General features: G+C 28.9%; 3 protein-coding genes across 6 annotated transcripts; 2 read left to right on the top strand and 1 right to left on the bottom strand.

Moving 5' to 3' along the window:
• The first annotated feature begins 256 nt into the window (after window positions 1-256).
• Window positions 257-7700, top strand: LOC102653640 (glutamate receptor 1). Of its 3 annotated transcripts, none has more exons than XM_006568176.3 (8): window positions 257-273; window positions 5078-5277; window positions 5350-5676; window positions 5744-5909; window positions 6013-6221; window positions 6430-6519; window positions 6688-6860; window positions 6956-7700. In XM_006568176.3, coding segments are annotated over exons 1-8 (1365 nt in total). In that variant the 5' UTR covers window positions 257-272; the 3' UTR covers window positions 7155-7700. The 3 variants fall into 3 exon arrangements, with proteins under 3 accessions (XP_006568239.2, XP_026294747.1, XP_026294748.1); XM_026438962.1 differs by lacking the exon at window positions 257-273 and adding an exon at window positions 285-528 and having other exon boundaries at window positions 4775-5277; XM_026438963.1 differs by lacking the exon at window positions 257-273 and adding an exon at window positions 286-528.
• LOC408686 (sequestosome-1) lies at window positions 1044-3143 on the bottom strand. Its single transcript, XM_392222.7, has 4 exons — window positions 2760-3143; window positions 1985-2529; window positions 1565-1828; window positions 1044-1472 (listed from the first exon to the last, which is right to left on the bottom strand). Exons 1-4 carry the CDS (start codon window positions 2926-2928, stop codon window positions 1245-1247), a joined length of 1206 nt encoding a protein of 401 aa, XP_392222.3. The 5' UTR covers window positions 2929-3143; the 3' UTR covers window positions 1044-1244.
• A 160-nt stretch (window positions 7701-7860) lies between the features above and the next one.
• On the top strand, window positions 7861-11684 carry LOC100577496 (glutamate receptor 3). Of its 2 annotated transcripts, XM_026438961.1 has the most exons (8): window positions 7861-8143; window positions 8306-8799; window positions 8873-9199; window positions 9382-9538; window positions 9602-9810; window positions 9880-9969; window positions 10058-10215; window positions 10301-11684. In XM_026438961.1, exons 1-8 carry the CDS (start codon window positions 7975-7977, stop codon window positions 10650-10652), a joined length of 1956 nt encoding a protein of 651 aa, XP_026294746.1. In that variant the 5' UTR covers window positions 7861-7974; the 3' UTR covers window positions 10653-11684. The 2 variants fall into 2 exon arrangements, with proteins under 2 accessions (XP_026294746.1, XP_026294745.1); XM_026438960.1 differs by having other exon boundaries at window positions 7861-8799.
• The last annotated feature ends 143 nt before the right edge of the window (window positions 11685-11827 follow it).

The raw sequence follows: 11827 nt of genomic DNA, 5'->3' as shown, positions 1-11827 counted from the left end.
TCTTTTAAATATTTATAAAAGTACTATTTTAGGTATTCAAAAGATGACACTGATTCTTAATTCTTATTCTATGATACATGAAACTATATAATTATTTCATTTGTGGTTAGTTTAGAAATTATATTCAATTTAATTGTAAAAATTAATAGGATTAAGAAATTTTAAAAATAATTTCTTTAATATATTTTTCTATAAATATATGTATCGTGTTATATTATTAATATATAGATGCGTATATGAGATTAAATGGAAAAATAAAATAAATTTTACAGAGTAAGAACATTATAAATATTCTATTCAACAATCAATTTGCTTGTTATTCATAAATTCGCAACGTATCACTATAATTTCACTCCCAATATGACTATTAAAATAAAAAATCATTTCTCTGTATCGAATAGTAACTATTTTCCGAATATTACATTATTTATATTGGTTCACTTTTATTGATAGCTTAATAACTATTTTTTTGTGTGATCGTCATTTATGAACAGAGAACGCTGAAATCAGTATTGAACTTCTAAATCGGTATGTTAAATTTTTTCTGTAATTTGATTCTTAAGTGAATGAAGTTTTTATTTAATAATAAAATAAAAATTAAAAATCATCTATTGAATGAGACATTTTTTTATAAATATTTTTTATAAATTTTCTCTAATCTTTATTTTATTTGTTTTTCTTGTCTAATTTTGTTTCATCTACAGCATTCTAAAGATGATTTTCTAATTTTTATTTTGTTCTTTTCATTACTTAATTGTTCTCTTCAATATAACAACACAAACGATATATAACATATATTCAATGGAATACTATATGTATCTTAATTTTTAATGTAAAAAATAAATATATTAAGTGGATTTAAAACATCTCTTTAAAATAATGTAATTCAGAAAATTTCTATATAATTATAATATAAAAAAATATGGATTTTTAAGAAATTAAGTATTCCATGTTGTTTTTCTTTATTTATTATTTCTATTTATTATTCAAGTTATATGTTTTAATTCTAAGTTTTTTATTATTATAATAAAAATTCACATTAGTTTAAAATTTTGCATGCTATTTTATTTATATGAATATTACATTAAATGAAACGGAATGTAAAATATTTCACATTAATATATATAATATAATGCTACATTGTTTATATATTTCTAACTTTGTCTTTTGAAAAAAGAAAATTCAGCTATATATGAACTATATATTGTTATAATTATAATGAAAAATTTCATTAAATTTTACACTTAACGTTTATTTGTAGGTTGCAATATTTCTAAAACCTTGTTAATATCACCATTTTCAGCATCTAATAAATAAGTTAATAATCCACCTTGATTTGAGAATCCCATTCTTATCATATTTTCAACGGCTTCATTAATTATTGGATTTTGATGATGTATTATTTTTTCTTTTGGTAATTCAGGATAAATTGAAGTTCCATTTGGAGCTGACGGTGCCGTTGAAGAAGATTTCTTACAAAAATAATATATAAAAAATTATTTATAAACTATTCTTTATACTTTATATTATATTATATAATTTAAAATATTTTGTAATATTTTACCTCTTTTTCATTAGTTTCATTCATATTAGATGAAGTTGATGCAGTATGGTTAGCTTCAGTAGTATCCTTTGTATCTATAATAGTCCATTCATCTGCTGTTACTTTTGGAGGATTACTATCTTGACTTGTAGTTGATGCAACATCTGATACTGATTCCTTATCATCTTTTGTATCATCAAATAATTTTCTTCCTTCCCCAGGAAACTTTTTAGAATCATTATCATCTATATGTGAATTATTCTTAGATTCTTCTTTTTTTTCAACCTTAATAAATTTAAAATATATATTAATATATACATTAATATACATTAATATATATAATCAGAACTAATTCAAACAATAATTATTGTTTTAATCTGATAAAGTTTGAATTAAATTTTTGAATTAATTTTTTAAAATTATTTTCATTATAACTATTACCTTAGAAGAATTAGATTCAACATTATGTACTTCTAATAACGCATCAATAAAATTATTTAAATATGGTGCATAAGTTTCGAACCAAGGATAAATATTACAATGAATTCCTTGGGATTCTTTATTTTCATTTGAAGAAGTTTTCTTATTGAGATGTACACCATTCTTTTTGAAAATTTTTCTTAAATGGTGATGTAAACTTCGACTATGATGCCATTTTAATGGTTGTGGCATACGAATCATACAATGATGTGGATGTATACCTGCTGCTTCACATTGTGCACATAAATCATAATCTTCACATTGGATACATTTATATCTAAATCCAATTATATCATTATCACAACCATCACAAGTTATGCCAAAATGAATTACTTTTTCATTTAAATCATTTTGATATGGATTGGTCGTTGATTTTTGTTCCTTTTGGATAGTAGGTTTGATATATATTGCAAGATATTTTGTTTCTACTTCTTTGTTTCTGATTTCATTAAAAGCAATTTTTAATTCATCCTCAGATGACATTACAATTTGATCACCATCATTATCTAAAATATACATAATTTAAATTATTTATTAGATCTATCGTTTATTATTTTGACATTTATTAATATTGATCATTTGTCGACTGAGCCAGATTAATGATAATATTATTATATATTATTATATATTATTATATATTTAAAATGATATGAGAATTAAAATGATTGAATTGAATAATTTTATTTTTGAATTTTGAAGAAAAATAAAAAATTATCTTTATATATATAATAATTACCTTTCCAAGAAATAGTAAAACTTTTATGATTTAGTTCAGGAAACAGCTCTTTGATTTTATTACAGAGCACTTCGAATTTATCCGAGAGATTAGAAGGATATAAATTAAATTTTCGAATTTCTTTGATGGAAAAATCACTATTTTGCAAATATGCTTTAAACATTTTCATTGCATTTATTATATATATTTTTAAAATTATACAATTGCAAAATACAGTGTTATTGTAATTCCACAAAAAATCACTTTTATCACTTTTCACGAAACGCAAGTTTCTTGTCAAGTTCTGTTGTTTTATGACTAGATGATTCTATTATGAAGCTTATATATGTAATAATACACATATATGTCTGTCAAACTTATGCTGCGTAATTCGATCGATTTCACAAAATGGCGTTTCCGGTAACTCGTAGTATTTTATCGATGTTTTTATAATTATATTTTATTTGTATAATTAAACAATTATGTTTATTCTTTATTTTGATTATATAATATTAGATAAAAGTAATATTATGTTTTTTTAAGTTTTTTATAGTAATTAGTAATGAATTCTTGTTGAAAATTGAAGGGCGCCATTTTTGAATGAAATGCGAAATTTGACAGTCATGTGACATGCGTAGAAACGATGATTCACCATGTGAAATTTTAAATCATCATTCTTTCGTCATTGCATTAAATAATTATTTTTTGATATTTTTTAATATTCTTAATTTATTTAAAATTTATAAAATTTATAATAGTAATGTACGTGACATTTTGTAATGATATATAATTATAGTAAATAATTGTGAAATCATTTTATTCTAAGAGTAATAAAATAAAATTTACTTTTTATTATTTATAAAACTATTTTGTTTATAATATTATTAAAAATAATAAAATTTAAATAAAATTTCAAATATTTTTCAAAACAATATTATGTTTATACAATAATATTATATAAAATTAAATATAACAATATATAATTATACATTTTTGTACGATTTTGTAAACTATTCTACTTATTTAATTTTTTATATTATATTATTTTTATAAATCAAGAAAAATATATTATATAAAGCAGTTGTGCATGTATTTTAAACTTTATATTTGTAATTATTATGTAAATACAAAAATATGCATGTAAATGTATAAACATGTTTTTTTTTTTCATTAATAATCATTTATGAGAAGAAAGTAATTTTTATAATGGAATATGGATCGATATATTATTTATTTAACAACAATTTAAAATGAATTTTATGTATTGTAGATATATAAAATATATAAAATATATAATTGTATATATATAAAACATATAAGATGTTATAAATGTATAGAATTATTTAATTTATATATAAAAATCAATTATTTTTTCCTGTAAATATTTGATTAATATTTTTATAAGTTTTTATAAATTTTAATACTATTGATTAAATTTTTTAAAAATATTTTACAGATTTTTAATTATTTAATTATTTAATTAATGTAATTAAACGTAATTAAAAAAAAAACACTTTTTCTTTCTTAGCATTCTTCTTGTCATGTCATGTTATTATGACCTATTTTGATAATAGATTAATAGATTAGTATCACACATAATATATATTAAAAAATTGCACTTTTCATTTGTTGAATATTTAATATTTGGCCTTGAATAAAAGTACTTGTTTCCACTTACAAGAATTTAGTTATTAACGATTCTTATAGTCTTTTGCGTGGTATTCCATAAATCGTATAACATTCTTCTAGAAAGAAGGAAAGAGAGAATAGATTTTAAAGAAATGAAACTTATATTGTATTTGAATTTTCTTCTCGTTTCATTTTATTTAACTAGAGCTAATATCTCTGGTGCATTGTACGTTCCTTTAATAAAATGGATTCGTAATTATTATTCAACATCCTCTATTTGTTTTTTGTCTTCATTCAAAGAGAGCAAACATTTCGACAGTATGATTTTTTAAAATTTATTTATAATATATTCGATCACATATTTATAATAAAAGGAATATATATTTACATATTTTTACATTCTTTAGATTTCCAAATAAAACACTTATCATACACGTGGTCTCGTCTTCTCCAGCGTGAACAAATTGCAACTCTAACTACTTCATTTAAAAACATTCATACACTGAAAAATAATCATCTTCGATCGTTGATCATTGTTATTATCCCTGGACCTTACATATTATTTGAATTTTCAAAAATTACAAAGTCCTTAAAAATGTCCTCATTCTCATGGTTTATCGTATTCATACCTAATATAGAAGATATAAAAAAATATTGTTACGAGCCACCAGGAAATATATTTAATTTATTATACGACACTCAAATGTTAGTGATGTGTCAAAATGATCCTGTTCTTCGTGAGTGGTATTCAATTGATGAGAACAAAACTGAGATATTGGACATAGTCAAATGGTATCCAGAGAAGCAAGAACTAGGGTTTCCAGCGGCAGTTGATTTGTTGACTAATTTAAGTTTGTACGAGAGAAGGAAAAATCTCAAAGGAAAAGTTTTGCGAGCTGTCATTGTTAAGGTAAGAATTCATATATTTCACGCATAATAATTAAAATGAAATTCAATAACATTATTTATTTTTTATTTACAGAATTCGTTATTATTCTCAATAAAAAATGATAAAATGCAAGGATATTTTAGTTTAGCGATCACTGAACTTGAGAATGCTTTAAATTTCACTCTCGATATTGTGGCCGAAAAACGTGAATTTGGAAGCTATAACATGACGACGAAACATTGGACCGGAGCATTTTCTTTAGTAGCTTCTGGAGAAGTAGACATTGGAATATCTGATTTCTCAATGACCAATATCAGACTTAATTTCGTCGATTATACGATTCCTATTATAACAACTAAAAGATGTTTGTTTCTAAAGCAACCGGAGATATTCACTGTAAAATGGTTCGCCTATTATAAGGTACGCACATCGTGAAAGATAGATATGTTCATATTTCGTTATAGATTTTGAAAATATTCATTTTCAGGTTTACAATTTCATGCTCTGGATATCTTTAATCGTGACGATGATAATTTCTCTATTTGTTTTGGCCTTCATAAGATCTAGAATAGAATCGAACAATATGATTCACGAGATATTCCATGAATTTATTCGAATTTGGGGCATTTTCTGTCAGCAAGGAATCTCAGGAGGTGAGTGAAAATTAGATAAATTAATTTTAATTAAAAATTCATTTTAAATTTTGGTTTTTCTTTGGGAAAAAAATCAAACACATTATGTGAATACTTTCCACAGAGCTTCCACGAAATTTATCGTTAAAATTAGCATATTTCACCGTACTTATGACTGCTCTAGTGGTATTTACCGCTTATTCCGCCTCCATGATATCTTTTGTGACGGCTTGTATTCGCAATGTACCGTTTCATACGGTAGAAGAGTTCATCGATGATAGTTCGTATAGCTTAATCATGCTAAAAGGTTCCTCCGATTACGACATGCTCATTGTAAGTTTGTCCAATAACGGAGAATTCTGGCACGATATGCTTTCACTTTTACTTGCACGTCGAATGATTACGTCATGTATGCAATATAATACGAACGATTGAAATATGTGTAACGAGTGAAAAAGTACATTTCCCAAATAAACGACGAACAAAATAGAATGCATACGCTTTAATGATAATGCATTATTACAAAAAATATTATTTTCAGTATTCGAAAGATTCTACATCAAAATATTTGATGTCCAAACTCTTGCCAATAGATAAATTACCAATGGATGTACAAAGCGGATTTAAAATCGTAAGTTTATATTATTTATATGTATTGTGTGTGTGTGTGTGTGTGTGTGTGTGTGTGTGTGTGTGTGTGTGTGTGTGTGTGTGTGTGTGTGTGTGTGTGTGTGTGTGTGTGTGTGTTATATTTTATTTATGTGTCGATGACATTTTAAATTCAATTTTTTATTTTTAGATATGCGATAATTCCAAGATAGGATATTACACTGGTTATTCTAAAAAAATACAGAAAATAACGCAGAGTTGGCCTATACCATGTGAAGTTTATTGTATCGATATTGGTCCAATAGATAGCTTATCTCTGATCCTTTCAAAAGACAATCAATTTACTTCAATTATAAATTACTAGTTAGTATTTATCGATGTTATATATTGATGATCTTTAAATACTTCTTCTAAATTATAATAATAATAAATTATAATAATTAAAATATATATTATAGTTTGCAGAAACTTTTAAACTCTGGAATATTGAATCGATTCAAGAACGAAGAAACTTTCGTGGAGGAAAGTAAATTTGAGCCAGTTGCAATTTATAGTGTTGCATCTATTATAATAATCTTTTTCGGCAGTGCTCTATTAGCAGTTGTAATATTGTTCATCGAGATATATTACAAGAAAATTAAATCTAAATTTTTCTAATTTCATTTCTTTATTTTTGTATTAAATATGAAATTTTTGCATATGGAATATCTCCAAGGATTGATCATAAATAGTGGCTTGTGCTTTAAATTATTAGAACTTTTAAATTATTAAAAGTTTGCGTAGAAATAATTGAATATACGCCAATACGGTAATTTCTCAATGATTGTAAACAAAAAATTTTCAAAAGAAATGCGAAAAGAATAAAAATTTTTTATAAAGATTTAATTCACATATATGCGTACTATGTATCATATATGTATCATATATTGATGCAAAATGCTGTTTCGTCTCTTTAGTTTGTCTTTAATCATATAAATAACTAACTTGAAGACACGATAATGAATAATACATTTATGATATCAAGAAATGTCACGTTCATTCTTCATGCTCTCAAATTGTGGATACAAGTTGTATACAACTGATGTAAATGTGATGATATCTATAAATAACATCTATAGAAACATCCATTAAATCACGACATTGTACATGTTCTAATAGGAACACGTGTGCACGTGTGCGAATAAACGCTCTTATCTGTGTTAATCTTTGTAACAATTTATATATAATCTGTACGATTGCACGGGTGATACATGCTGTGGTCATTACTATCCTTATTTCGAGATCTGTACCTTTGATAAGTCCCAATGTAACCTGTAATTACAGTTTTTCTGTAGTTTTAGTTCTGTAGTTAGCATTAGGAGCGGTCGAGGTTTGAAAGGGAAAAGAATATTATCGAGTTTCAAAAATCCAAAAAAAAGAAAAAAATTTTGGATTGATGAAAATAACGAAAGACTTATTATTAAAACGTTAAAGTGAGATGGCACGAGTGACTTGTTACATGATTATACTGTTATTCCTTTTGCCCGTTCCATTCTCGTTCTCGATGGATGTAAACGATGCTCTCAAATATATACTTTTAATTAAAGATGTTCACAAGTATTACAAAACGACTTGCATCATAATCGTGCATTCAGACATTGATACCGGTAAGTTTTGTTTCGCTTTTCTCGAAAATTGTATTATAACATTTGGATTAATTAATTTAAAATGCGAAATCAAAGGGGAGCCGTTATATATCTCTATCTCTCGTACTTTCTTTCTCGATTCGAGTGGAGAAAAGCATAGGCGGGAAACAATTATCGTTTCAGAGTTGGATCAAACGTCTCTGGCTTACATATGGTCCCGAGCTTTTTCTCAACAAGGTATCTTGACGATGATCGCGAGCTTTTCCGAATTATCACACGAGAGGAAATTTCAAGATTACACGACACGTCCGCTGTGCGTCATTATTCTCGCTACGAAGGAGAACTTGATTGAATTTTCCACGATCACCAGATACATCGACGTTTCGTTTTTCGTCTGGTTGGTGATGTTTCTACCCTATCAAGAAAATTCTATGCGAAATTTTTGCCAAAATCCTATTGGAAATCCGTTCAATCTGATCTTTAACACGGAGATGTTGGTCCTCTGTTACGATCACCCGGTTTTGAGAGAGTGGTACGCTCTGCGCGACGATAAAACGAGAGTTTTCGATTTGGCCACGTGGAAATCTGGACAAGGATTGAACGTAACTACGAGAAACACTTTGTACGCAAGAAGAAACAATTTGTTCGGACAAACGATGCGAATATCGATCGTCAACGTGAGTGCCATGACAAAATTTCAACAAATTTTCCATCTTTTCCGCGTTATTCCAATTAATTTTATATTTCAAGGAATCTTTGTTCATCGAGATGAAGAATGGCGTTTTGTCGCTTTTTTGGGGGGCGGTGGTGAGAGAATTGAGCAAATCGATGAATTTCAAGATCGAAGTGACCAGCATAATGTCGGAGTACGGTAGTTGGAACGAGGAGGAAAAGATTTGGGAAGGTGTTATAGGTGAATTAGCATCGAACAAAAGCGACATGGGCGTCGCAGAATTCAGCATGACCAGCCATAGGTTGGACGCTGTCGACTTTAGTTTGCCGTTGATCATGTCGCACAAGAGAATATATTTTAAAAAGCCTGACAGCTCATCCGTACACTGGTCCGCCTACTTGAAGGTTTTCTTTTTTCAACACATTCAGTATACTACACCTCGTGGCGATAATAATTATGAAACTAGAATTAATTAGAAAACTAGGATCAAACAGTATTCTACTTTTTTCCTTTTTTTATATATCGAGGAATGCGTATCGACCAATTTTCGACCTCGATGCTCATGATATGAATTCTCAATTTTCAGACGTTCAACATAGACATTTGGATGGTGATAGTATGCCTGATCGTATCCGTTCCGATATTTCTAACCGTTATTAAAACGAGAGGTCGTGTCAAAATGAACGTTCTAACGGATAATTACATGCATGTTTGGGGTATTTATTGTCAACAGGGATTGTCAGGTAAAAATTAAAAATTATACACAGAAGAAATATTTTCCCGCCCGACGTAATTTCTTTTTCCAGAATTTCCAACCGAGACCTCAATGAGATTGGGCTTCCTATCGATTTTCGTCTCGTCATTGATCATTTTATCCGCTTACTCCGCTTCGTTAACCAGTTTCTTAACAGTTTCCACGGTTAGCTTACCTTTCTCCACCATGGAGGAATTCGTCGATCACGGGTCGTACGGATTAATTACGTTCAGAAACAGCGCTGATTACGAGATTATAACTGTAAGACGACATGTGTGATTATATCGAAACGATCGATATTCGAACATATAGTAATAGTTACGATTTCAGTCTAACAATCGGAGCATAACTTTGAAGCTGAAGAAATTAATAAAGGAGAAACACGAATTGCCTTTGACGGCTCAGGATGGATTCGTACAGGTTTGTTGTGAAAGTATGATAGTAGTAGAAGAAGAAGAACAAATATTAAAAAAAGAATTTGAATTTAATTTATATCCGATTTCCTTAGGTTTGCAACGAAAAAGTAGGATTCTACTTGACCAAAGCTATAATGAACGCTATGACAACAATACCGTGTAAAACTGTATACATCAAAGCATCAGGGATCGATAGTTTGGCTTTAATCTTGACTAAACGAAGTCCCTACACTGGATTGGTTAATTACTTGTAAATATATATATATAAGTTTAATTTAATGTCAAGTTATTTAGCTTTAATAATTGTGACATAATTCTCGTGAATATTTTTACAGCATACAACGGTACAAAGACAATGGGGTGATGAACAAGTTAAAACGCATGTACTTCGTGAAAAAGCAATTTTACGATACCGGGTACAACAGTGTCACTTTGAGCGGAATCGCGCCTATCCTATCTGTTCTGGCCGGTGGAATACTTTTCAGCTGTCTTATACTAATTTTCGAGAAGGCGTATCATCAATTTTGCAGCTGCGAGTCCAAGAGAACGTATCAATTCGTATTTTGGCAGAAATTTTTTGATCGAGAAATCGGGACGAAAGAAGGAAGGCGAGATCAAAATCTCGCGTTCAAATTTAAGAAAAACCAATTATCGGAAATTCTTCGTAAAAATGATTTTCTCACCTAATTGCCTAACCTAGTAAAATTGATTCGATCGCGTGTCTCTAATTATTTCATCGAAACAACGCTGATAAAACGTTGGTTCCCTATCGGTGAGAGAAACCTCTCGTTAATTTGTCGTATATTCTTCCATCCTGAAAAATCACTTTCACTTTATATCACACGGTAGCGATCGATAGATCGTTAAATAATTAGTTTCCATCGTGTATCGTTTCTCTCGCATTAACGGGACCCGGCTCGAAACCTTTCGATCATAATTCCTTCTAATAGCGTTAATCACCGTAACAACTCGTCTTATATTAAACTCGTGTAATAAAACGTGTTATATTTTGTAACGTTTACGGCCTTATTCTTGTTAATAATAATCGGCGAAAGTTTTCGTTTTTACCATATTAATCCAGTACCATCTGTAGATCATCGATGATCTCGACTAATAATAATACATGCAAGTAGCGATTAAAGACAGAAGAAACGTGTTATTAATTTGAAAACTTCTGAATCCGAAATATTCGATGGAACAACCGTGGTAATAACGTTGCGCAACACAGATATTCCCCTCCCTCCCATGCTTGCATAAGAAGAGCAATTACACGTTGATCGTGTTAGCGGCGAAAACTCGTACGAAATGTTTGACCTAAGACCTTTCGGAAGAAATTCACCCACGTGACTATCTTCCCACGTGAATCGCTTGATATCTGCCGGCTAATCGAAACACACGCGAGGATCCTCCTTTATCCTCATCCTTCGATCCCGTCAACACTCTACGATATCTACGTTCAAATGTTAAGGGAAATTAACGCGAAATTTGATCGTGAGAAACTTATACTTGCGCGATAAATAAATCCAATCCAGGAGGAAGAGGAAGAGAAAGATCGATCCTTTCGTATTTCGCAAGATAAGAAAGAAAGAAACGCGCGGTTGAACAGCGAGGAGAAAGGTTGGAAAATAAATAAAGTTAATTAAAAACTTTGAAACTAACGTCGAAGTTTTTTGTTGGATAAACAAAGGTGTACCGATTAGTGTTCGATTATTATCGAATAGTTAGTCGTGAAAGGAAGCGCAGCGACCGGATACGGACGAGCACGCGCTTCGTTTCCGCTTTTCGTCCGGCCGGAAATGACCTTTGCCTTATTACGAAAAAGTTACACGCACCTCAAAAAAACCTGCGATCCTCTATCGTCA

Source organism: Apis mellifera, linkage group LG2 (assembly GCF_003254395.2).
Source record: "Apis mellifera strain DH4 linkage group LG2, Amel_HAv3.1, whole genome shotgun sequence".
In the NCBI taxonomy this organism is placed as follows: Eukaryota; Metazoa; Arthropoda; class Insecta; order Hymenoptera; family Apidae; genus Apis; species Apis mellifera.
This window is presented reverse-complemented; position numbering and strand designations above follow the sequence as displayed.